The sequence below is a fragment of the Myxine glutinosa genome, chromosome 4 (assembly GCF_964187855.1).
Source record: "Myxine glutinosa chromosome 4, kmMyxGlut1.1, whole genome shotgun sequence".
Classification (NCBI taxonomy): domain Eukaryota; kingdom Metazoa; phylum Chordata; class Myxini; order Myxiniformes; family Myxinidae; genus Myxine; species Myxine glutinosa.
In genome coordinates this window covers 151,789,978-151,812,689 of record NC_136264.1, presented here as the reverse complement: position 1 = coordinate 151,812,689, position 22,712 = coordinate 151,789,978, and the positions used below count along the sequence as shown (strand labels likewise).

The 22,712-nt window shown below is 43.2% G+C and overlaps 1 protein-coding gene across 4 annotated transcripts in view; it reads right to left on the bottom strand.

The window, feature by feature from the left end:
* The window catches only part of ANAPC10 (anaphase promoting complex subunit 10), a 33,347-nt gene extending 11,194 nt beyond the window's left edge, over positions 1-22,153 (bottom strand). For 2 of the 4 annotated variants that reach the window (XM_068113844.2, XM_068113845.2), the window contains exons 1-2: positions 21,855-22,002; positions 3,168-3,219 (exon numbers count right to left, since the gene is read on the bottom strand). In XM_068113844.2, the coding sequence (XP_067969945.2) occupies positions 3,168-3,219; positions 21,855-21,878 (76 nt within the window). In that variant the 5' untranslated portion in view covers positions 21,879-22,002. Of the gene's footprint in view, positions 1-3,167; positions 3,220-21,137; positions 21,362-21,854 lie in introns of those variants that run through there. The other 2 variants (XM_068113843.2, XM_068113846.2) reach the window with 2 other exon arrangements.
* Between the last annotated feature and the right edge of the window lie 559 nt (positions 22,154-22,712).

Sequence of the window (22,712 nt, the reverse complement as noted above, 5' to 3'; positions counted from 1 at the left end):
TAAATGTCTACTGTGAAGTACAGACCAAGGAAAATATGGAAATAAAGGATTTTAAAGTCCGATTGTGTACCCAATTGATTACTTATTTTCCCAGCAATCAAGACTGGCCCATCTCCAATGTCCCAATATGCAAGCAAATATAAATAAATAAAACTGCAGTACATGAAATTGCACTCCTTGGGAATTTTGAAATGCATTCATTTCAGTTCCAAAAGGAGATAAGAGCATCAGATGTGGTGAACACAATCTGTAGATAGTGGTCGACATCATGTATCTTATAAAACTTTGTAATATATGACGAGCATGTTTTGTTTCAATGCTTATCTTCTAGTCAGTGTGATTTTCTAATAGATATTCCACCTTCCACTTCATGAGTGGAAGAAAACACATTATGGGCTTAAAAATGCAGATCAGCTCTTTTACCATACTATTATAGTATTATACCAACATTGAGGATGGGGGATGTCATCGCAACGACAAGACGTGGCAGAATACACTTTTAACAAGAAAGCATCCCAAACCCAAGTAAAGACCCCCTGAGTATACCCTGAAAAATTGGTGTAGATCCACCTAATGTTCTCGGAGTAGTTACCAGACAAACAGACAAACATGCATACAGACACCGCTGAGTTGTACATGTTAAGATTGTTCTCCATATTCTCATAATAAAGGTTTGTTGAAAATTTGATACCAAAAGCTGAAATGCAAAAAAAAACAAAAAAAAAAACATGCCCTGGATGCACATGCAAACTCCTGTCTCCTGCTTCGCAGGCAGATGGGCCAATCCCTTTTTATGACATTACACAGAGGTCTCCCCCATCACAAAAACCTAAAAAATGATTGGCAAGAACAACCATGTCACAATGCACACCCATTAGCGATTAATAAAATTCCAATTTTCTTTTAGCCGTGGTTTTCATCAAGTTTAGTTTGAGTACAAAGCGGGTGCGGAAGGGCTTTGCATTTTAGGATGCTTTCAAGTTAAAAGTGTATTCTGCCACGTCTTGTCGTGCGATTTCCCCCTTCCCCAACTCTCCCGCACCCCAATGCTGGTATAATAGTGCGGTGAGAGAGCTAGTATGCATTTTTAAGCCCATAACATTTTCTGTTCCACCAAGACAGTGCAAGGTGGAACACGCTCATATCAGTTTAGCCTATTTACCCAAGATACATCATAAATACATCATTGGTATATTTCACAAAACTAAGCTACTATCAATGACGCACAAGGTTGAACACTTTGCCTCATTACAATGCTTTCAGCTACAACCATTGTAGTTGCTTTTTAATGAAGCTCCAAAAATGTTCAACAGCTGAGCTTTGTGAAATACGAGAGCCCGTTTCGTTTCAATGTTCATCTTCTGGAATCTAGTCAGTGCGATCTTTCAGCTCTAGAGTCAACCGAGTGAACTGCACTGCATTTTCCATCTAGAAGTGTAGTCCACAAAAAAAACCAAACCACCGTTTAGAGGCCATTTTTCCCCGCAAAGCGGGGGTTGACCTTTTCGGGGACCGTGGTAGTTGTTGTTTTTTGGTCCCCTTTTTGAAGCAATGTTTTACGGCCGGATGCCCTTCCTGACGCCAACCCTTTTTGCCGCCTTCAACGACAAACAGGGAATTACCAGTGAACTGGTACTCAATTAGCCGACCTCGGAAGGATGACAGGCTGAGTCAACCCCCCTGGCATTAATTCGGCGATCGACCGAGATTCGAACCCAGGATCCTAGGATCCTAAGCCGGCACCCTAGCCGCTAGCCCAACACCACAATGAAACGAAATTCCTCTGCAGAATGAGGAATATTCAAACACACGCCACGATGAATGAAGACAGTTATTGCAGCAAAAGATTATCAATTTCAGAATAAAGTTTTGGTTAACATGATGCAGATGGTCTCTGGCCCGTCTCTCTGATATTAACAAAGTTTCCAGCTTGCATCGATTTTGTTAACGTCCTTATAGCTTGCAGCTCCATTCTAATGGCAAGAATACTCTGCGAAGAGAATGTATGACTTGCAATTTCATCCAGGCTAAACTTCAATGTGTGTGTGTGTGTGTGTGTGTGTGTTTGTGTGTCGTATATGAAATAATAATGGAAACAGGACATACACAATGTGTATTTGCAATTGAGAGAACGCATAATTCCAGAAAATGTTAAACAAAAACAAAATTAATACGTCAGACAGTGCAATAGCATTTGGTATTTGTGCTCCAGCTTGTCGCAATTTCACTGGGAGACGTTTGCTTTATATAAAACATGACTCCTTATTTTAATGCTCCCATACAATTACCAATGTATGACTGTGGAATGTTATTTCAAATGTCCTGCAGCACTTTCCATAATTCATCAAAGGTATTTGGTTGCCTTTTCACGTTCTCAGTATTTATACAACTCCCTGATAGCCTCACTGATTTTACATTCCATAGTCTTTCACCACATGGCTGTATGTTTGTCGTCATCATGACGTTGGAAGAAGAATCCCTGCCCAATGAGATGCGTTTCTGGGAGAACAGCATAGATGGACCAGAACTTGCCTGTACCCTTTCGCATCACGTGTACCTTCAATTTTATGCAAATCTCCAACACAGTTGGTTGGGACGCAGCACACTTGTATTAATCCACATCCAGGAATGAATTACATGTCATTCCTACGTCTACGTCTCTGATCTATGATGTACTTTAGTATCGATACGTTTGAAATATTGCTAAATTATATAAAGTTTATATGTATTATGTCTACACGTAGGATGCACCGGAGTAGTTGCTTGCAATGTGCAAGCATGCCCTGCTGGTATGTTCTATATCATGGGTTCCATAGCCAATTGTGGACATGACATCGCTGCCCCCACAGATATCACCAAGAAATGCAAATTACATTACCTGGTTAATGATACATTATTTTATTAAAAAGATGCAAAAGTTTAAATTTGACGATAACCAGTTGTACTCAATCTTCATTTTCAAAACTTCCTTTGCTTCACTTTCATGTCTCAGCAGAGTGCGTAACACTGGAGAGGATAATGAGCTGGCTGAGTTTCCTGTACCTGCGGAAAATATTAGAATCCTTTGTCGTTTTTGCAAGAAAATGACTAATGTGCAACTACCTTTGCCCAATTGAGGTAATTTCCATCCAGATTAGGCGTTACCTCAAACCTTGAAAAAAGCTCACCGTGTTGATCTTGCAGTTGCTTTGTAGAGAAAAGGTACCTTCTGTGTGGTCTCTAATGGAATAAAAAAAGAAGGTCAATATATTATGAAACAATTCTTGCTAATTTGCAGTGCAAGGCCATCACAAACAACAAATTAAAAGAGGAAACACGACAAGATAAGCAAGATAACAATGATAATAGAACAGGAATAGTGCAGAAGACTAACCTGGGTCATTATGACCAAGCACATAATATTTTCCCTAAACTGCTGTACAATGCCAACACCAATAGCTGACATTTTGCGGAGTATCTGGCCAATAGAAGAGATAAGAAATGCCGAGAGCTGGCCTGTTTAGTATTTAACATCATGGTTGGCCTGTTTGGCATTTCCATCTGAACCTGCATCGTGATCCTGAGAATCCAGGTTCAAAGCCCATGTGCCATGTGCATTATCCCTCGTCTAGAAATGCCTTTATCCTCCATGTGATTTACATGCAAGCTCCACTATGATATATATATATGTATATAAAAGTGAATTAAAGAGAAAACTGGAGACAAAATCTTATCAATATCCACAGACTGAAAGGCTAAACAAATACATCCACGATTTCAAATTTCTCTCCACAACTCCCCGGCATACAGTACAAAGGAACAGCTTTAAAAACGATCAATATGTGGTATGCAATCACTTAAAAACAACTCAAAATCCCCTCTTTTCAACCGGTAAGCAAAACAACAGGCGGTCGCAAAAAGAATTTTCTGCACGCGAGCCAAGTGGCAAACCATGGAGCGCGGAGGGAGACAAAGAGCGAGATTGGAAAAGCAGGTCCTCCCTGCTATTGACTTTGGAGAAGGAGAGCTCGACGAGCAGAGAAAGCATTCGGGTGTCGTGCCAATTTCAAGTTAAGTATGGCGTCAAAATAGAGTGGTTTCCTCGCAATGCAGGTTCCTTATCCGCAAGTGGGTCAAAACAACTAATCAGAAGAAATATATGCTAAATATAATGGAACGTATATCATGCATGACTTTCATTTAACTAAAACAATAATTGCCATCGAATCATATGCCCAAGTGATAAACGGATGAATCAGCGACCGAAGCTATTTTGCTTTTTTCTGTTTGTTACCTCCACCACCGAAGGTGACTGGAGCTTAAGTTTTCACCCCTGTCTGTGAACAAGATGTCTCAAAAAGTTGTGGATGGATTCGGCCGAAATTTGGCGGAGATGTAGTGTATGTGACAAGGACGAAATGATTCGATTTTGGTGAAGATCCGAATTCGGATAGTCGAACTTTTAAAGTGATTCTTCACCATTGGGAGATACGGCCAAAAACGATACATAGCAGGATATCTCAAAAAGTTATGGATGGATTTGGACGAAACTTGGTGGAGCGGTTGGGTGTGTAACAAGGAAGAATTGATTCGATTTTGGTGAAGATCTGAATGTGGATTTAGATACGACAATTATCTAATTTTTAAGTGATGCTTCACCATTGAGAGATTGGGCGAAAAGCGATACATAACATATTTTAAAAAGTTATGGACGAGTTATGACTAAACTTGGTGGACAAGTTAGTTTGGTGACAAGAACAAGCTGATTAGATTTTGGTTCAGGTCTGAATCCAGATCCGGCCCATCAGTATCAGTGGGATACAAAACATAAACTGTTCAGCCTGGCAGAGGTTTGCGCTCTACCGAGTGCCATTCTACTTTGTAAAGTTTCACTGAAAATTTAACAACTACAACATTTAATAGAGTGTGATACGTCATTGTCACTGAAATTGGGCTTACAGGATTGTTTTTTTACAAGTTAAAAAAAAATCTCATGGAGCTGATTATGATAAAAATTCGGAAGGTCAGCAATGCCCAAACCATAATTATTGAATAAATTCAATTTGGGGGAAATGTGTAGATGGAAACATTCGGATAATGTCAAAGCGATTCTCATGAAGGATGACAGAAATAAGAACCCAGCAAACACCTTCAACAAATGAATGAATGAAGCAGAAATGATTAATGATTTAAAGCATTAGCAGGTCATTCCAGGTTAAAGAAACTAAAAATGTACACGATGTTCTCAATGTTTGACTTGACGAAGTGTTAAAAGTTGACTTGCGGTGTTATTTTTTTGCATGATCCAACCTCGGCCCAATTTCTGGTCCCAAGTAAAAGCTGAGCAGTAGCCATACCTATCTATATGCATGTCATTGCAGCTGCAACTATTTTTGTACCCAACGTCACCTTCCCCCCACCCGAACCTGAGACACAACGTCGCAAAGAATATCAGCAATTTTGACCAAATTTCATTCATCAACAAGGCTATGGTATGCACTTGTTCAAATCAGTTTGAGCATACAATAAGAGGACTCACAATCGTCGGACTTGTACCACCATATCTCAGATATTCGAATGATCTAATCTTTAAAAATGGGAGCCGCATAGTGCTATCTGTTGTTCCGGTGGCATTATGGAATCCATTGCCATCCCACAGTGCACAATGCGACCCAAGATGCAGAGCAATACACAAGTCTGATGTCGGTCTACGGTCAACGAGTAAAAGTGCACAGATTTTGGTGTAAGTCGCAGTTTGCAGTCCAATGTGGGTGGATGTGGTGTTGGCCAAGAAGAAGGTGATAGTCATGACTGACAACTATACACCTTAAAGGTAAGCATGATACATCAACACCATCCTATTGGCATGACCACGGTGCCGGTGATGAGACATAAAGAGCACTCGTTTCGGTCATCCGTCACCCAGGCGTCTTAACCCCGGGGACACAACAGTATGTATGTATGCATGTCCCTTCTGCCAGAATTTTGCAGGTTTATTGGTTCACGAGTTATCAAACAGAGTGACCACTATATTCATCAAGGGTGTGTGTCTGTCTGTGTGTCTGTCTGTGTGTGTCTGTCTGTCTGTCCGCAGCATAACTACCCGATGATATCATCCGATCTTGATGAAACTTGGGTGGGAGGTTGATATGATGATCTAATTGTGTCCGGCCTAGAGTGGGCGTATTGCGCCCATTGTGGGCGGAGCAACGCCCGAAAAAGATGTCTTTTTAGGGGCTAATCGAGTTCAAGCTACATCTTCTCCGAGGGAGTTGGTGGAATCTGACAGGGGTTTCGGTATTTGGTTAGGCCAATGTCATGTGTCTAGCTCCACGGAGCTCGATTTTTCATTTTCGCCCCAAGGTCAAGGTCACAAGGTCACAAAATTTAGAAAAGTGGATTTTTAATGGTTTTATTACATTGTTCGCTTCCTGATAGGGTGAAATGTCGTACATGATCTTATATTATCACATCCATCATGAAATACAAGTTTTCCAACAAATTTCAGAATCTTCGACCTTTGACCTTTGATGGTCACAAAGTCAAATTTACAAAGTTGTTGGAATCGAACCAAATTTTCGGCATTGTGTAGCTAACTAACCTCATAACTGATTTATGCATCATTTTCTATCTCATTTCAATGTCAGTAACCTTCGTTTTGACATTTCCAGGCCAGCACCACACACAATTACGTACAGCTGGCTCTTAAAGGCCTGCGCACGCAGCGCATTGGGGCCCTTTGTAAATAGGCATGTACACCACATGTCGGGGGCCGACACCTGCCACATGGGCCCCCGACCCCCCAGTCCGGGCCTGTTTCGGTTATAGTCCGTCCTTTGTCATTGAATACCGCTCGCTCGTGAACCATCGTGACTTGTCTCCTGACTTGTTTACTTTAAAATTCGTTTTCTCTGTAACTGTTGAACCGATTGACATGACATTTTCACCATAGAAGATCCTTCTCTCGTAGACTTTTTAAATGATAATTATGATGACGTATGTCACGTGTTACGGGTGCCATCTTGGAAAAAAAACGGAAAGCTTTGCACCTCTATATCCCCAAAATCGCTCCATGGAAAAAAAATTGAAAGGTGGCTCATTGTAATATAAAGTCTTGGGATTATAAAGGGTCTAAATGGTCTTAGGGGGTCTTAAAGGTCGATAAGGTCTTAGGGATATAAAAGTGATTTGGGTTATAAAGGACCTGAGGGGTCTTAAAGGGTCTTGGTGGTCTTAAGGGGTCTTAACATTCTAAACGGTCTTAGATATTTGGGGTGTCAAGAGGTTCAAAGGTATAGTAGTGGGGTCTGGAACTCGCACACACGGACGCATGCATGGACACATGGAGAGACACACCATACAAATAGACTATAGATATAAACTAATATAAATAAACAATACTGTTATGCGACAAAAATACAGTTATAAAACACTAAATAATGGTGTTAGAGAATCTACCACTGTTGTAGTTATAGACTGCCCTCTTGTGATCGACTCGTGCAATGATCACTGTAGATTTGTATGACGACAAAATTTGTTTTTCCTCTTTCATGTAAAAATCACATTCACCATTTCCGAGATACTGGTGATGATTTCATGTCAGTTTCACTTTGTGTGTTGCACCAGATTCGTTTCATCATTGCTCGATTGTGAGTATGATGGGCACAATTAATTGTGGCACATAAAGAGCAATGTTTGAGACAGGACTCATCGAGAATCATTATGTTTGGTGACGAATTTATAATGCCAAGTTTTCTGCCTGGTACAAGGCAAGTCATGAAAGGCTTTGCTCTCAGTCTTAGTAACCTCTAATCTTGTTTGTCCCAGAGAGGATATTGAATTTGTAATTTTAATTCACAAACCACAGATGGATATTTAACAGGGCATCTTGTCATGGATTGCCAACACAAAATGCCCCAATTGATTATTAACCACAGGCACCAATACGTACTGGAACGGGAGCAACACAACTCACTTTGGCAAACCTCTTCACGTGGGATCGTATGCTAACGGAGAATAAACTGTTCAGTATTCAAGAAACCCCGCATCTCATTTCTTGCCGTATTGATAGACTCCAATACAATTCCTTAGTCTTCTCAATCTGATTAAAAACTTTGAGGAAAATGTCCACAAAAGCCATGGCATCCACCAGAAGGATCTCTGCTCCTCTTTCACAAGTAGTACAAAACGGAAATACACTACTGTAAAGTGCAGTGCCACTTCCTCACAGACAATTTAAATTCAAAAATGCAAAAAAAGACTTAAATTTTACACTTTAAATCAGACAATTAAAGAAATTGATGAAGAATTTGAACATTAAGTTCTGATTCAAGTAGAGGAGGTTTGAATTCATAGATAGTAAGATGTAAACTCCATTGTAGTGTTTACACTTACATCTATCCTTTGTAAATGTTGGTGCAGCTTTACTACTTTGACTCATACAAGTAGTAAGATGCCCTCATACAACTCATACAAGTAAGATGCCCAAGAAACAGGTTTTGTTTTTGAAAAATATATATATATATATATACAGTATATATTTGAAAAATCTCATTTGTTTAACAAGATGGCTGTATTGTCACCAGGAATATGAGGTCTCTCAAATTAGATAGTTAGATATTCGGAGTCTTCAAAGTCTATTGGATCTTCGGGGTCTAAACGGTCTTAGGGGTCAGCAATGAACAAAAGAAAACGTTTTTTTCTTTTTTCTTTAAATTATTTTTGAAAAATCAGATTTGTTGAACAAGACGACATTATTGTCACCAGGAATATGAGGTCTCTCAAAACAGATAGCAGGACCTTCGGGGTCTTAAAAGTCTTGTGGATTTCAGGGGCCTAAACGACTTTAAGGGTTGGCAAGGACAGTTCAGCAAGCAGCGCAATCAGCAAGGTCAGTTATGTTACTTTACTCTGTGCTTTTTCATCCAATAGGACAACAATCAAATCAAATGAAGAATAACTAGAACGACACTTGCATGTCACGACGTCGACCGACATGACTCCACCCACATTACTACATCATTATACATACTTATACCAGGTTTGATTTAAATCTATTTAGCTGTTCTCAAGTATCACATTTTTACCTGACACGACGTCTGACCTCACCAAAACCACAAAATCACCTCACTCCTTACCTTTCATGCGAAAATATAATCAATTCATCTTTGCATCATAATATATACTTATACCATGTTTGCGCAACATCCCATCACTGGTTCACAAGTTATCACGGTAACAGGATTTTTACCGAATATGGCCTTTGACCTCTTAAAGCTAAAATATAATCAGTTCATGTTTACATCATTACACATACTTGTACCAGGTTTTAATTTAAATCTCTTCAGCTGTTCACAAGTTATCACATTTTTACCTGACATGACCTCTGACCTTTGGCCTTTGACCTTGTGACCCCAAAATCTAATCAGTTAATCTTTACATCATTATACATACCTGTACCAAGTTTGAATTAGATCACTTCGGCCATTCTCAAGTTATAGACCTATCACAGACTTTGACCCTTTACCTTTGCCCCCAAAATCTAATCAGTTCATCTTTACATCCTTACACATATCTGTACCAAGTTTGAATGAGATCACATCAGCCGAACTTAAGTTATAGACATATTACAGACTTTGGCCTTTGACATTTGACCTTTGACCCCAAAATCTAATCAGTTCATCGTTGCAACATTCTACATAAGTGTACCAAATTTGGTCAGAATCCCATAACTGGTTCACAAGTTATTGCGTAACAGGATTTTTACCTAACATGACCTCTGACCTTTGGCCTTTCACCTTGTGACCCCAAAATCTAATCAGTTCATCTGAACCTCATTACCCATACCTGCACCAAGTTTGACCAAGATCCCTTCAACCGTTCTCGAGTTATCGCGGTAACGAAAACCTTTCACGACGGCCATCGTGAAAACATAATGCCTCCGGTGACTTCATCGATGGAGGCATAAAAAGTGTCCATTTGCTAAAAATGTGTCTCCGGGTGGTGTTTAGTATGACCCATCAAAATACTTAAAGGGGAACACAAATGCTCAGACCACGTCGACGCTAATCTGTCCCTTGATACCCCACAAAATAGATATGGTGTCTTTTTCCGATTTAGGATTTTGGGGTCTCCCGGTGTGTACCCTGGTTAGAATAGGTACACCGTATCCCTGCGTGTCGTAAGAGGCGACAAAGAGGGTTGGCGTCAGGAAGGGCATCCGGCCATAAAAACATTGCCTCAAAAAGAGAACCATGACAATTACAACTACATATGGGCAGATTACAGCCCGAAGTGGAGATTGGTTTCTGAGGTTTGGGACATGGAATGTAGGGACAATGACGGGGAGATCAGGAGAAGTGGTGGAAGTTGACCTCCGCTTCCGGTCTTGCCGGCGAGGTTTCGTTTATTCGCAGCTGTCTACGCTCTCCATCGAAATCAAAGTTAAGTAATTGTTCCCATTTGTATTTTCGTTATAACTGTATTTATTTTATGGTGTTGTACGTATCGTGTGTCCCGAGGAAGATTTTCAGTGCAAATCTTTCATACCTGTATAGAAAATCGTGTTAATTCGTGTTGTGTCTTTTGAGGCCTTGTACAGTGTCCAACCTTGAGGCTTTGTTTTCCTCTCAGCGGTCCGTCGTTTGTGCTCCAATAACTTTCGTTCTCTGCTTTTCCCAGTCTTTTCACCCCGTAGCCTACTTCCTTGTTTAAAATCAACTCAAAAAAAAAAGAAAAAAAACAAAAAAACATTTCCTTCTCTGTTCTTATTCTTTGTTCTCATTCGTTTATTCGTTCTTATTCGTTCGTTCGTTCTTTGACCACGTGTTTCTCCCCCATTTCCCCAGATAGTTTTCACTGTTATTAACCTTAAAATGTTTACACTTTCCCCTCAAGTTCTGTATTCCGTCGTATATCATAACACCTTTTTCTTCTTCTTCTTTAAAAGGCTGCTTTCGACTTGCTCACCAAATCTATTCATCCCCCAAAAAAATTCCATCTCTTTCAGTGCCTCTTTTCTACATTCCTTAAACTCTCCTGCACTCCATCCTCCCTCCAGCGTCCTTAAACGTATTTTTGACTCGAAGATCACAAGAAACTCATTTTGCAATAAATGTTCGTTTCCCATTAATTGTACACTTTCTAAAATCCAATCTCACCCCTCCCCTCCAAATCTTCCCCATAACCCCTCCCATCCAAATCTTCCCCATCACCCCTCCCCTCCAAATCTTCCCCCTTGCCACTCCCCTCCTAATCCTCCCCATTACCCATCCCTTTCAAATCTCCCCCCTTGCCCCTTCTCTCCTAAACTCCACCCGCACCCCTCCCCTCCAAGACTCCTCCTCGCCCCTCCCCTCTGAGACTCCCCCCCCTCACCCCTCCCCTCCAAATCTCCCCCATATCCCATCCCTTTCAAATCCCTCCCCTTGTCCCTTCCCTCCGAAACTCCCCCCTCGCCCCTCCCCTTCAAATCTCCCCACCCTCATTTCTTCTCAATTTCCCTCCTCAAAGCGTCCTCCCCGCTTCTTCCCCCTTCCAACTCTCACCTCCATCTCCCCCAATCTTCTGCCTCGCTCTTACCCCTCCTCAAATAACACTTCATTGTGCCTCACCCAATCACCATCAAACCTTTTGTCCGCCCCATCCTTCCCTTTCTCCGAGCTATTCTGAAATCTCTGACACACCTTCAACAGCTCTCCCTACCTCTTTCACCTCTTCCACATCTTACCCTACCCCTCCTCCCCCCTGTTCTGTATCCGATGCTCCCCCTTCCTCTTCATTAACGGTATGGACCTCAAACATCCGGGGCCTTCGTTCAAACTCAACTGATCTCTCCACACAGGTTGCTTCTGTCAAACCAGACGTGATCTGCTTAACAGAAACTTTCCTCCTTCATGATGTCTCCGATTCCTTAGTATCTCTCCCGGGTTACTCCCTCCTCCGGTATGATAGACCTGAGCCTCGTCCTGGAGGTGGGGTTGCTATCTTTATCAAAAACTCTTCCTCACTCGCCCTGCACTGCCCTCTCTCCACCTCACCCCCAGGAATACCTCTGGCTACGGCTTCCCCTTCGCTCCCACCTCTTGCTCATATGTGTGTTGTACCGTCCACCAAACAGTGATGACTCCATCTACATCTCGCTGTCTGGTAATATGGACCAACTTCTGTCGACTCATCCCAACTCTCTCTTCCTCATATGTGGTGATTTCAATTGTCACCATGCCAGTTGGCTGGGTGTGGGTACCTCTCTCACCAGCCATGGCTCTTCAGCAAAGGACTTCTGCGACTCACTGGGACTGACACAATCTGTCAATTTCCCGACCCGGATCTCAGTCAACGGAGCATCTTCTCTTCTGGACTTGGTTATGACTAACTTCCCTGAAAATGTCTGCTGCTCTTATTCTGCTCCAATCGGCTCATCTGATCATGTGCTTGTTAAAGTGGACATCTCTCTGACCATTCTCAGGGAGCCTACTCAGCGTCGCGAGTCTGGCATTTCACTCAGGCCAACTGGCACGGTCTTCAAGCAGCCATCAATCATCTGGACTGGTCTCCTATCTCTACCACCTCTGACATCAACTCATCCTGGGAATTCTTCCGAAGTAAATTGCTCTCTCTCATGCACAGATTTATCGCATCTCGTCTTCAGTTGTCATACCCTTCCTCCCGTCCATGGTACACGGAATCTTGTGGTGAGGCTGTTGCCCAGAAACAACTTGCCTTTGTCTCCTGGAAAGCAAATCCAATGGAAGGAAATCTCATTTCCTTTCACAAAGCCCGAAACAAGTGTGTGTCCACCCTCAGGAGAGCCAGGAAACAATATCTCTCCGTTCTCAAGACCGAACTCTCTTATCTGTCTCCCTCTTCCAAATCCTGGTGGCGCCTAGTCAAATCTGTTTCTGGTGTTTGTTCCCCCTCCATCTCCTCCCTTACCTCAAATGGCTACACAGCTGACTCCGCACGTGAAAAAGCTGAATGCCTCAACTCTGTGTTTGCCTCCAAATCTTGTGTCCCAAACCCATCCCTCTCTGTACCCACCGTACCCAGTCATACCCAGCTGCTCCTGGACTCCGTGTTCTTTCCTCCTGACAAGGTGGAAAGGTTTCTGTCAACCCTCGACTCTGATTCTGCAACTGGACCTGACGGCATCAGCCCACGGGTCCCAAAATCCTGTTCTTCCGCTCTTTCACTCCCTCTCTCTGTTCTCTTCATCCTCTCTTTTGCTCAAGGTCAACTGCGATCTGCTTGGAAATCAGCCAACATCACCGCTTTGCACAAAAAAGGTGCAAAAACAGATCCTAGCAACTACAGACCAATCAGCCTTCTCCCAATTATCAGCAAAGTCATGGAATCCATCATTGCTTCGGATATGAAATCTTTCCTCTTCTCCAATGGCTTGATCTCTGATCATCAATTTGGTTTCAGACCAGGTCACTCTACTCTGGACATGCTGCTTCTGCTGTCTCAACAATGGATGGAGGTCCTCAATGCCAAACAGGAAATTAGAGCTGTCTCCCTTGACATATTACGTGCCTTCGATACGGTCTGGCACCCGCTCTGCTCACCAAACTCTCCTCCTTTGGTATCCATGGAAATCTCCACGCATGGCTGGCGGACGTCCTCTCTCGTCGTAGTCAACGTGTGGCCCTGAATGGGTTTCTCTCATCTCCTCTTCCTGTTCAGGCTGGAGTTCCCCAAGGCAGTGTTCTGGGCCCTGTGCTTTTTCTGGTCTTCATCAATGATCTATCTGACTCTCTTGAAAATCCTCTCTATCTCTTTGCTGATGACTCCACTCTCTGCCGCTCCATTCCTCATCCCTCAGATCGGCAGTCTGCAGCCTCCTCACTCTCTGCTGACCTGGACAAAATCACAGGCTGGGCAAACAAGTGGAACATGTCTTTCAATCCTGACAAATCTCACACTCTTACGATGTCTCTCCGAAGAGACCGACTGGACAACCCTCCCATCTACTTTCTGAATAATCCTCTCCAAGAAGTTCTGTCACTCAAGCTTTTGGGTCTCATGATCTGCCATGATCTTTCCTGGGAAAACCACATTTCCAAGCTGGCCTCCAAAGCCAGTCGCCGACTGGGCATCCTCCGTCGTGCGAAGTCCTTCCTTGGCACACCTGAGCTCCTCACCACAAACAAGGCTTTCATCTGCAGCTCAATGGAATACTGCTCTCCCCTCTGGGCTGGTGCTCCTGCCTCACACCTAGCTCGTCTTCACGCTGTTGAAACCAAAGCGTTCAGAATCATTGGAATCTCCCGCGATGACGCTATCTCCGAGGGCCTTTCACTTACTCACCGCAGGCAGGTTGGTGGTCTTTCCGTCTTCTACCGACTCCTCTCCGGCCTTGCTCCCCCAGCTCTCTCTGGGCTCTGTCCCCCAAATATTCCTACAGGTCGCACAAGATCTGCCTGCAACCCTCTTATGGTTAAACTGCCAAAATCAAGACTCTCTGCTCACCTTCACTCCTTCATTCCTCTTTTCTCCCGCCTCTGGAACAAACTCCCTCACTCTCTTCAATCCCACTCCTCCCTCCAGGTCTTTAAAACGGCTGTTCACCACCATTTCTTATCTTCCCCAATCCAAAACCTTGATCTTTTCTACCCCTGCTAATTTCACCCCAAATCCACTTTTTTGAGGTGACTTTTGTCTACTTTCCTGGAAGTCCTTGGTGTCCTTGCGTTTTATACCTATCCTGCCTCCCCCCAGGCCCTCTCCCTCCCACACATCTCACGATGTCCCTGCTCTCAAATGTTGTGTTTGTGTGCTTCCTCCCCTTCTCTCCCCATCTTGTCGACCGCTCCCCTTTTTATATACTTTGTTTGCTTGTTTGTTTGATTTGTTTGTTTGATAAATGTTAGCTCTTTCACGAGCCTCGACTCTGTATACCAAAAAAAAAAAAAAAAAAGTATTGGTCAGAAGAAGAGTGGACATATGTTGTGTGCAAGAGACGAGATGGAAGGGAAGTGGTGTGAGAATGGTGAAGGTTCGGCAGGGACAGAAATACAAGTTTGTGTGGCAAGGGTGCCCGGAGAGCGTGAATGGTGTTGGTGTCCTGTTTTCTGAGGAGTTTGTAGACAGTGTGGTGAGTGTGACTAGAGTTAGTGATAGGTTGATGATGGTGAAAATGATGATTGGAAAGCTCTTGGTGAACGTCATCTCGGGATATGCTCTGCAGGTTGGTCGGAGCGATGAAGAGAAGGACAAGTTCTGGTGTGCGATAGAGAAGCTGATGGAAAACGTGAAAGATGAGGAAGTTGTTGTGGTAGGAGAAGACCTAAATGGACATGTGGGAAGGAGTATGGACGGTTTTGAGGGAGTTCATGGGGGTTACGGATATGGTGTGAGAAATGGAGAAGGTGAAAGGATTTTGGAGTTTGCTGATGGAGCTGCTTTGTTGATTTGTAACACTCAGTTCCAGAAAGGGGATAATAAGCTTGTTACATCAGGTGGGTCGGCGACAACCGTTGACTACCTGATGGTGTGTAGGCGAGATAGGGGGCACCTCCGGGACACAAAGGTGATCCCGGGGGAGGAGGCTGCTTCACAGCACCACTTGGTTGTCTGCGACATAAGGGTGAAAGGTGCGAGAAGAGCTCGGCGGGTGAAGTACCAACCGAGAATGAAGGTGTGGAGGTTGAAAGAGGTGACAGTAAGGGAGGCATTAAAAGAGAGGTTGAGTAGGGTAGAGGATGATGTGGTTGAGCTTGAACGTGGTTGAATGTCAATGAAAGATAGTCTGTTGGGAGCCGTTGGCGAGGTATGTGGATGGACAAAAGGACCACCGAGGCACTCGGAAACATGGTGGTGGGATGATGAAGTTGGAAAGAGGATTGACGAGAAGAGGAAGAAGTTCAAGGACTGGCAGAAGGCGAAGGGTACGGGAGCAGAAAAAGCAGAGCATGAAAGATATAAGGCAGCCAAGAAGGCTGCAAAGAAACAGGTAGCAAAGGCGCAGGAGGCATGTAGGAAAATGTTTGGAGAACGCTTGGATTCGGAAGAGGGCCAGAGAGCGGTATTCAGGATTGTAAAGCAGATAGCGAAAGAGAGGTGTGATGTGATGGGGGTGAGTTGCTTGAAGGATGAAGTGGGACAAATCGTTGTGGACCCAGATGGAATTAAAGGAAGATGGAAAAGATATATGGAAATGCTGTTGAATACAGAGAATGAATGGGATGGCAACATAGAGAGTAGCCCAGTTTTAGGACCGGCAGAGAAGATAACTGAGGAGGAAGTAGAGGAAGCGATAAAAGCAATGAAGAGTAGAAAAGCGGGAGGGCCGACGGGAGTTGTGGGAGATATGTTGAAGGCAGCAGGAAGTTGGGGTGTGAAGAGAATGACAGAGATCTGTAATCTGGTGGTGAAAGAAGGCCGCATTCCGGTGGATTGGGAACTGAGTACCCTCGTCCCTCTATACAAGGGGAAATGTGACCCTCTGGAGTGTGGCTCGTACCGAGCGATAAAGTTATTGGAGCATGGAATGAAGGTATTGGAAAGGGTGTTGGAGAGGAGGATAAGGAAGGTGAAGATCGACGAAATGCAGTTTGGATTTATGCCAGGAAGAGGAACGACAGACGTGCTCTTTATTGTGAGGCAGTTGCAGGAGAAGTACATGGAGAAGAGGAAGAAGTTGTTTCTTGGGTTTGTTGATTTGGAGAAAGCATTCGATAGGGTTCCACGTGAAGTATTGACATGGGCCTTGAGGAAGTTAGAAGTGGAGGAATGGTTGATCAGAGTAGTGATGGCAATGTACAAAAGAGCACGCACAGCTGTAAGGACGAAGGACGGGAACAGTGGTGAGTTTGAGGTGAAGGTGGGAGTGCATCAGGGGTCGGTACTAAGTCCACGACTATTTGTAGCTGTGATGGAGGTGCTGGCTCAGAACGTAAAGGAGGGTTTCCGGTGGGAGTTGTTGTAAGCAGATGATCTGGTGTTGATTGCGGAAAGTATGGATGGACTGAAGGAAAAGATGAACAAGTGGAAGGAATGTATGGAGACAAAAGGTCTGAAGGTGAATATAGGAAAGACGAAGGTGATGGCAAGTGGTAAAGCATGTGGTGAGGTGGAAAGAACTGGGAAGTGGCCATGTGCTGTGTGCAGGAAGGGTGTCGGAGTGAACTCTATTCAATGTACAATGTGCGCTGAGTGGGTTCATCAAAAATGTAGTGGTCTGAGAGGGTCATTAACCAGTGTGGCAGCGACATTCAAATGTAAGGTGTGCACAGAGGGAGCTGCAGATGGAGGAAATGTTGAGTTGGATCTTGGAGACGGCGTGAAGCTGGAAGGTGTGAAAACATTTTGCTACCTCGGAGACATGCTGAATGGAGAAGGTGGATCAGACACGGCAACGGTTGCTGGAGTGAGATGTGCATGGAAGAAGTTTCGGGAACTGAGTGGCGTGCTGATGAGGAAGGGAATGTCGTTGAAACTGAAGGGAAAGGTGTATGCTGCATTTGTGAGAAGTGTTATGATTTATGGGAGCGAGACATGGGTCATGAATGTGGAGCAGCAACGAAGGCTGGAAAGGGTGGAAATGCGAATGGTTCGGTGGATGTGCGGAGTATCGTTGAGAGAGAGGAAAACAAATGATGAATTGCGAAAGATGATGGGAATCGAGCCTGTGATGGATGCTGTGAAGAGGAACAGGTTGAGATGGTTTGGTAATGTGTTGAGGAAGGATGAAAGTGACTGGTTGAGAAGAGTGACGGAAATGAATGTAGAAGGAAGTAGAGGACGGGGAAGACTGAGAAAGACTTGGCTAAAGATGGTGGAAGAAGAAATGCGGGCAAGGGGGTTAACAAGGGGAGATGCAGAAAATAGGGCAAAATGGAGGAGATTGTCATGGGGACCGCAAGGCTAACCCCCTGCTCTAGCAGGGAAAATGCCCTTAAAATGCATGTTGTTGTTGTTTGTTGTTGTTTTTCCGATTTGCTATTTATAAAGTGGGCAATTTTGTGATTAAAAGGCGAAATGTTCTTCTTCTTAAGATTATCCGCGACGTCACCTCGTGAAAGCGACCGCCACTTCCGTATTGTCTATGGATGGATAACATCAACAAACAATTTAACTCAAATGGCAAATAGTTTTCCATTTTCTACAAATATGCCTAGCCAATGCGTCCTTGGTGGATGCAGTAATACAAATCGAGATGGTTTCATGCTGCACCAATGGCCAAAAGATCCCAGGGCTGCCAGAAATTGGATAAGGTTTGTTCGAAATATCCAGTGTGGATGGGCCTACAAAATGGTCGATTTTGTGCTCGGAACATTTTACAGAAAACCGTTAAGAAACAGAGATGGCTATATCTTGTGGTTATTCCCCACGATCGAGAGAGGACGCTATCCCCACGATTAAGCGGAAGAAACAGCCGTCGCACAAATCTGTACCACCTTCTCTGCCTAGCTAAGCCTGGTGTTGGCTTAGCGGTTAGGGTGTTGGCTCGGGATCCTAGGATCCTGGTTTCAAATCCTGGTCGATCGCTGAATTAACACCAGGTGGGTTGACTCAGCCTGTCATCCTTCCTCGGTCGGCAAATTGAGTACCCTTGCTGGTAATTCCCTGTTTGTCGCAAGAGGCAACTAACAGGGTTGGCGGCAGGAAAGGCGTCCGGCCGTAAAACATTGCTTCAAAAAAGGGGCCCACGGTGCCCAAAAAAGGCCAACCCCAGCTCTGCGGGGGGAAATGGCCTCCAGAGGCGGTTCTTTTTTTTCTTCTTCTTCTCTGTCGAGCTACCAGCTTATGCACATGGGCGATTTGAGTGGTGAATCGAACACCTGTGTTGGTCTGCCGGCAACCAAATCACCTTTCTACATGTGCTGCCTAACATCGCCGCCACCTTGCCCTGCACATCTGAAGAGCTCAAAAACAGAGAAGCCATTGTCTCAGATGCCACCACGTCAACTCCGATATCCCATAAACTACCACCCAAGGAAGATTCAAATTCAGTACGATTGGCATTCAAGAAAAGAGAGAGAATAAGGGTGTGTGTGTGTGTGTGTGTGTGTGTGTGTGTGTGTGTGTGTGTGTGTGTGTGTATTTTGTCAGTGTGCAGACATACAAAGAAAGCAAACCTTGCACTGCAATATATAAAGATGATATCTGCACAGGTGATGCAGGGAATACAATGGAGCAGCATATCCATATATCCTGATGCCCAATTTAGATGTAATGCTTTTACACACATTCCTCCGAAAGTGTTTCTATCACTAATCTTGTCTCCAATAGCTTCTTCACACTCCCACTGATCCATTATCCATTTCAACATCCTGAGAACCTTCAGAGTTGCTAATCAGGGAGGAATCAGTATCGGAATCCAAGCTCAGAAGACAGTTTCTCTATGGAAGTCGCCATTTGGATTGAACTGAGTTTGAACAAGTCAGGAGACGACGATGGTTCACGAGCGAGCGGTATTCAATGACAAAGGACAGACTATAACTGAAACAGGCCCGGAAATGTCAAAACAAAGGTTACTGACCTTGAAATACACAACACACAACATGTGAGATAGAAAATAATGTATAATCAGTTATGAGGTTAGTTAGCTACACAACACCGAAAATTCGGTTAGATTCTGACAACTTTGAAACTTTGACCTTTGTGACCTTCAAAGGTCAAAGGTTAAGGATTCTGAAAGGTGTTGGAAAACTTGTATTTCATGATGTATGTGATAATATAAGATCATGTACGACATTTCACCCTATCAGGAAGCAAACAATGTAATAAAACTATCAAAAATCGACGTTTCTAAATTTTGTGACCTTGTGACGAAACTTTGGGGGGAAAATGAAAAATCGAGCTCCGTGGGGCTAGACACATGACATTGGCCTAACCAAATACCGAAACCCCTGTCAGATTCCACCAACTCCCTCGGAGAAGATGTAGCTTGACCTCGATTACCCCCTAAAAAGACATCTTTTTCTGGCGTCGCTCCGCCCACAATGGGCACAATACGCCCACTCTAGGCAGGACACAACTAGATCATGATATCAACCTCCCACCCAAGTTTCATCAAGATCGGATGATATCATCGGGTAGTTATTCTGTGGACAGACAGACACACAGACAGACAGACAGACACACAGACAGACAGACACACACCCATGACGAATATAGTGGTCACTCTGTTTGATAACTCGTGAACCAAAAATCGACAGTCTTGGGCTATTTCCAACACTTTGTGATTGGCAAAAGAAAAAAAATACCCTTGAAATTAGACTGTGATTAATGGTTTTCAATGGTTTTGATAACAAAAAATTGTGTTTGGGTTCTCCATTATGAACATAGCAACATACATGACCAAAATGCTTCCGTATGCTCAATTATGTAATAACGGAGCATTATGTAACCTAATTAAGTAATAATCAATTCATCAAAAATAATAACCATTGTTTTTGCCAAAGCACTTATTCATCATCGTGCCTAAATTTCAGCTTCTTAGCTCAAAGGATGGCTGGTATATTGCCTGGACAAATGAGAACCTTGACCTCTGACCTTGACCTTTGACATATATAGTCAAAAAACATTGACACTCACTTTTGTCTTCCAGAACTCTCTGGTAAAGTTTGACGAAGATAGCTTAAAGCGTTTGCGAGTTATCACACTCAAACAAACAAACAAACGAGACAGACCGACATATGACGGAAAATTTCAATTTTCGTCATAACAAACAAAAAATATATCCTGCATCGCACAATACTTGCAAAATCCCTAAAATAAGTTGTTGACCTTTTGGCCTATGTTAACCTCAAAAATAAATTGGTAATTTAATTCAGTGATTTGATATCAAATCTCAAGTAAACCAGATAAAAAATGACGACTTTAGAAATTTGACAAAGTTGTTGACCTTTGGCCCATGTTGACCTTTTGACCTCAAAATCTTCATTTTTGACAAACTTCAATATGCTTCTTCAACAACATTATGGCTTCTTCATTATGACCAACTCTACCATTTTGTGATGTTTCGTAAAGATCGGTTTAAAATTGTGACCTGTAAGCGATTGACATACAGACAGACAGAATAACGCACAAGACCAACATTTTAACGCACAATATACGTGAAAAATGTTTGATTTTTGCAAGTAACAAACAGGGGTGAAAACATAACCTTTGGTGGCGGAAGTAACTAGAACGACGCTCAATAGAGTGCATACCTCCACCAGGCTGAACCGTTTACGTCTTGTATCGCACTGATAGACCAGATCTGTATATGAATTATTCCCTGTCACACACCCAACCTGTCCACCAAGTGTCGTCCGAATCCATCCATAACTTTTTGAAATATCCTGCTGTATATTGTTTTGCCCCTATCTCTCAATGGTGAAGAATCACAAAAAATTCTAGTAGTTCTATCTGGATCCAGATCCGGATCTTCACCAAAATCTAAAAAAAATTATAAACCACATAACAAACAGTAACACGTATGATTACCTTTTTAAAGTCGCTACTGCTGTTTAATACTAATCTGGAGGAACACCGACGGCTTTGAGGAATTATATGCTTAACGCATCCACCACAGACCAACGGACCAGAGCCTAGATCTACTGTAATCTATGTACCCCAGAGTTCCTGCCGCTCCTGAAGTGAGTGGGTGTACTCGTGACTCGTGTATTAAAACAACATGTCGTCATGCATGCACGGGGAGGATAATTGCATTGATAAAAGCCGAATCTATTCCATTCCCACGTCAGTCTAACTGAATATCGATTAATCAGGACCGAACCACGAATTGCAGCGTCATTTGGACTTCGGCAGCAAAAACAAAGCGGGACGTATAGACAGTTTCAAACGTGAGATCGCACACATTTAATAGTATACCGTCCATAAATGCATATTTGTTTTATAGTGCAGCAAATGAACGCCCTACAAACCTGGGAGGGATGCAGATACCACATATATCGCTCTCCCCTCCCGCTCCTTCGGCCTTTTTCATCTATCTTTCTCTCATGCTCTTGTCCAGCAGGCCTTCATGTACCATTTCCCGGTTCCCGCTCACTTTCAATTCACTCTTGCATTGAAAACAAAACATTTCCTGAAGCTGTGGTACCGGTAGTAGTGCTTCCAGATATATGGAGTGGATTTAAACATTTAATAATAAATTACATTCTTCGATAAAATTAAGATAACCAAATATGAACGTCTAAAACACTGCGTTGAACTACACCACCATGGCTAAGCGATTATGCACAATTAGAAATAATTTAAAACGGAAACAGAATCGATGTACAGCGATTGAAAGAAAGTAAGTTATGTAAAATAATATAAAGCATTATAAATCTTTCGAAATATTTTACATACACCTTTGTAAATGTTTAAAAGGAACTTGTACAAATCTTGACAACAAAGCGAAATTTTCACTCTGCATTGACTGCCAACATATACACACAAGGATGTACACACATGGAAACTAGAACAGCACTCGGTAAAGCGCAAACCTCCGCCAGGCTGGACAGTTTGTTTTGTGTCCCACTGATACTGATAGGCCCGATCTGGATTCGGACCTGAACCAAAACATAATCAGCTTGTTCTTGTCACCTAACCAAGTCGTCCACCAAGTTTAGTCATAACTCGTCCGTAACTTTTTGAAATATGTTATATTGTAGCGATCCATGGGTCCCCCAAGCAAGACCAGCATCAGAATCTCCTTGCTCCAGCCGGTGACGTCACCGGCGGGGATCCACGGCGCCAGAGTGGCTGGTCACGTGACCACCAAAGCGTGCCGCGCGTGC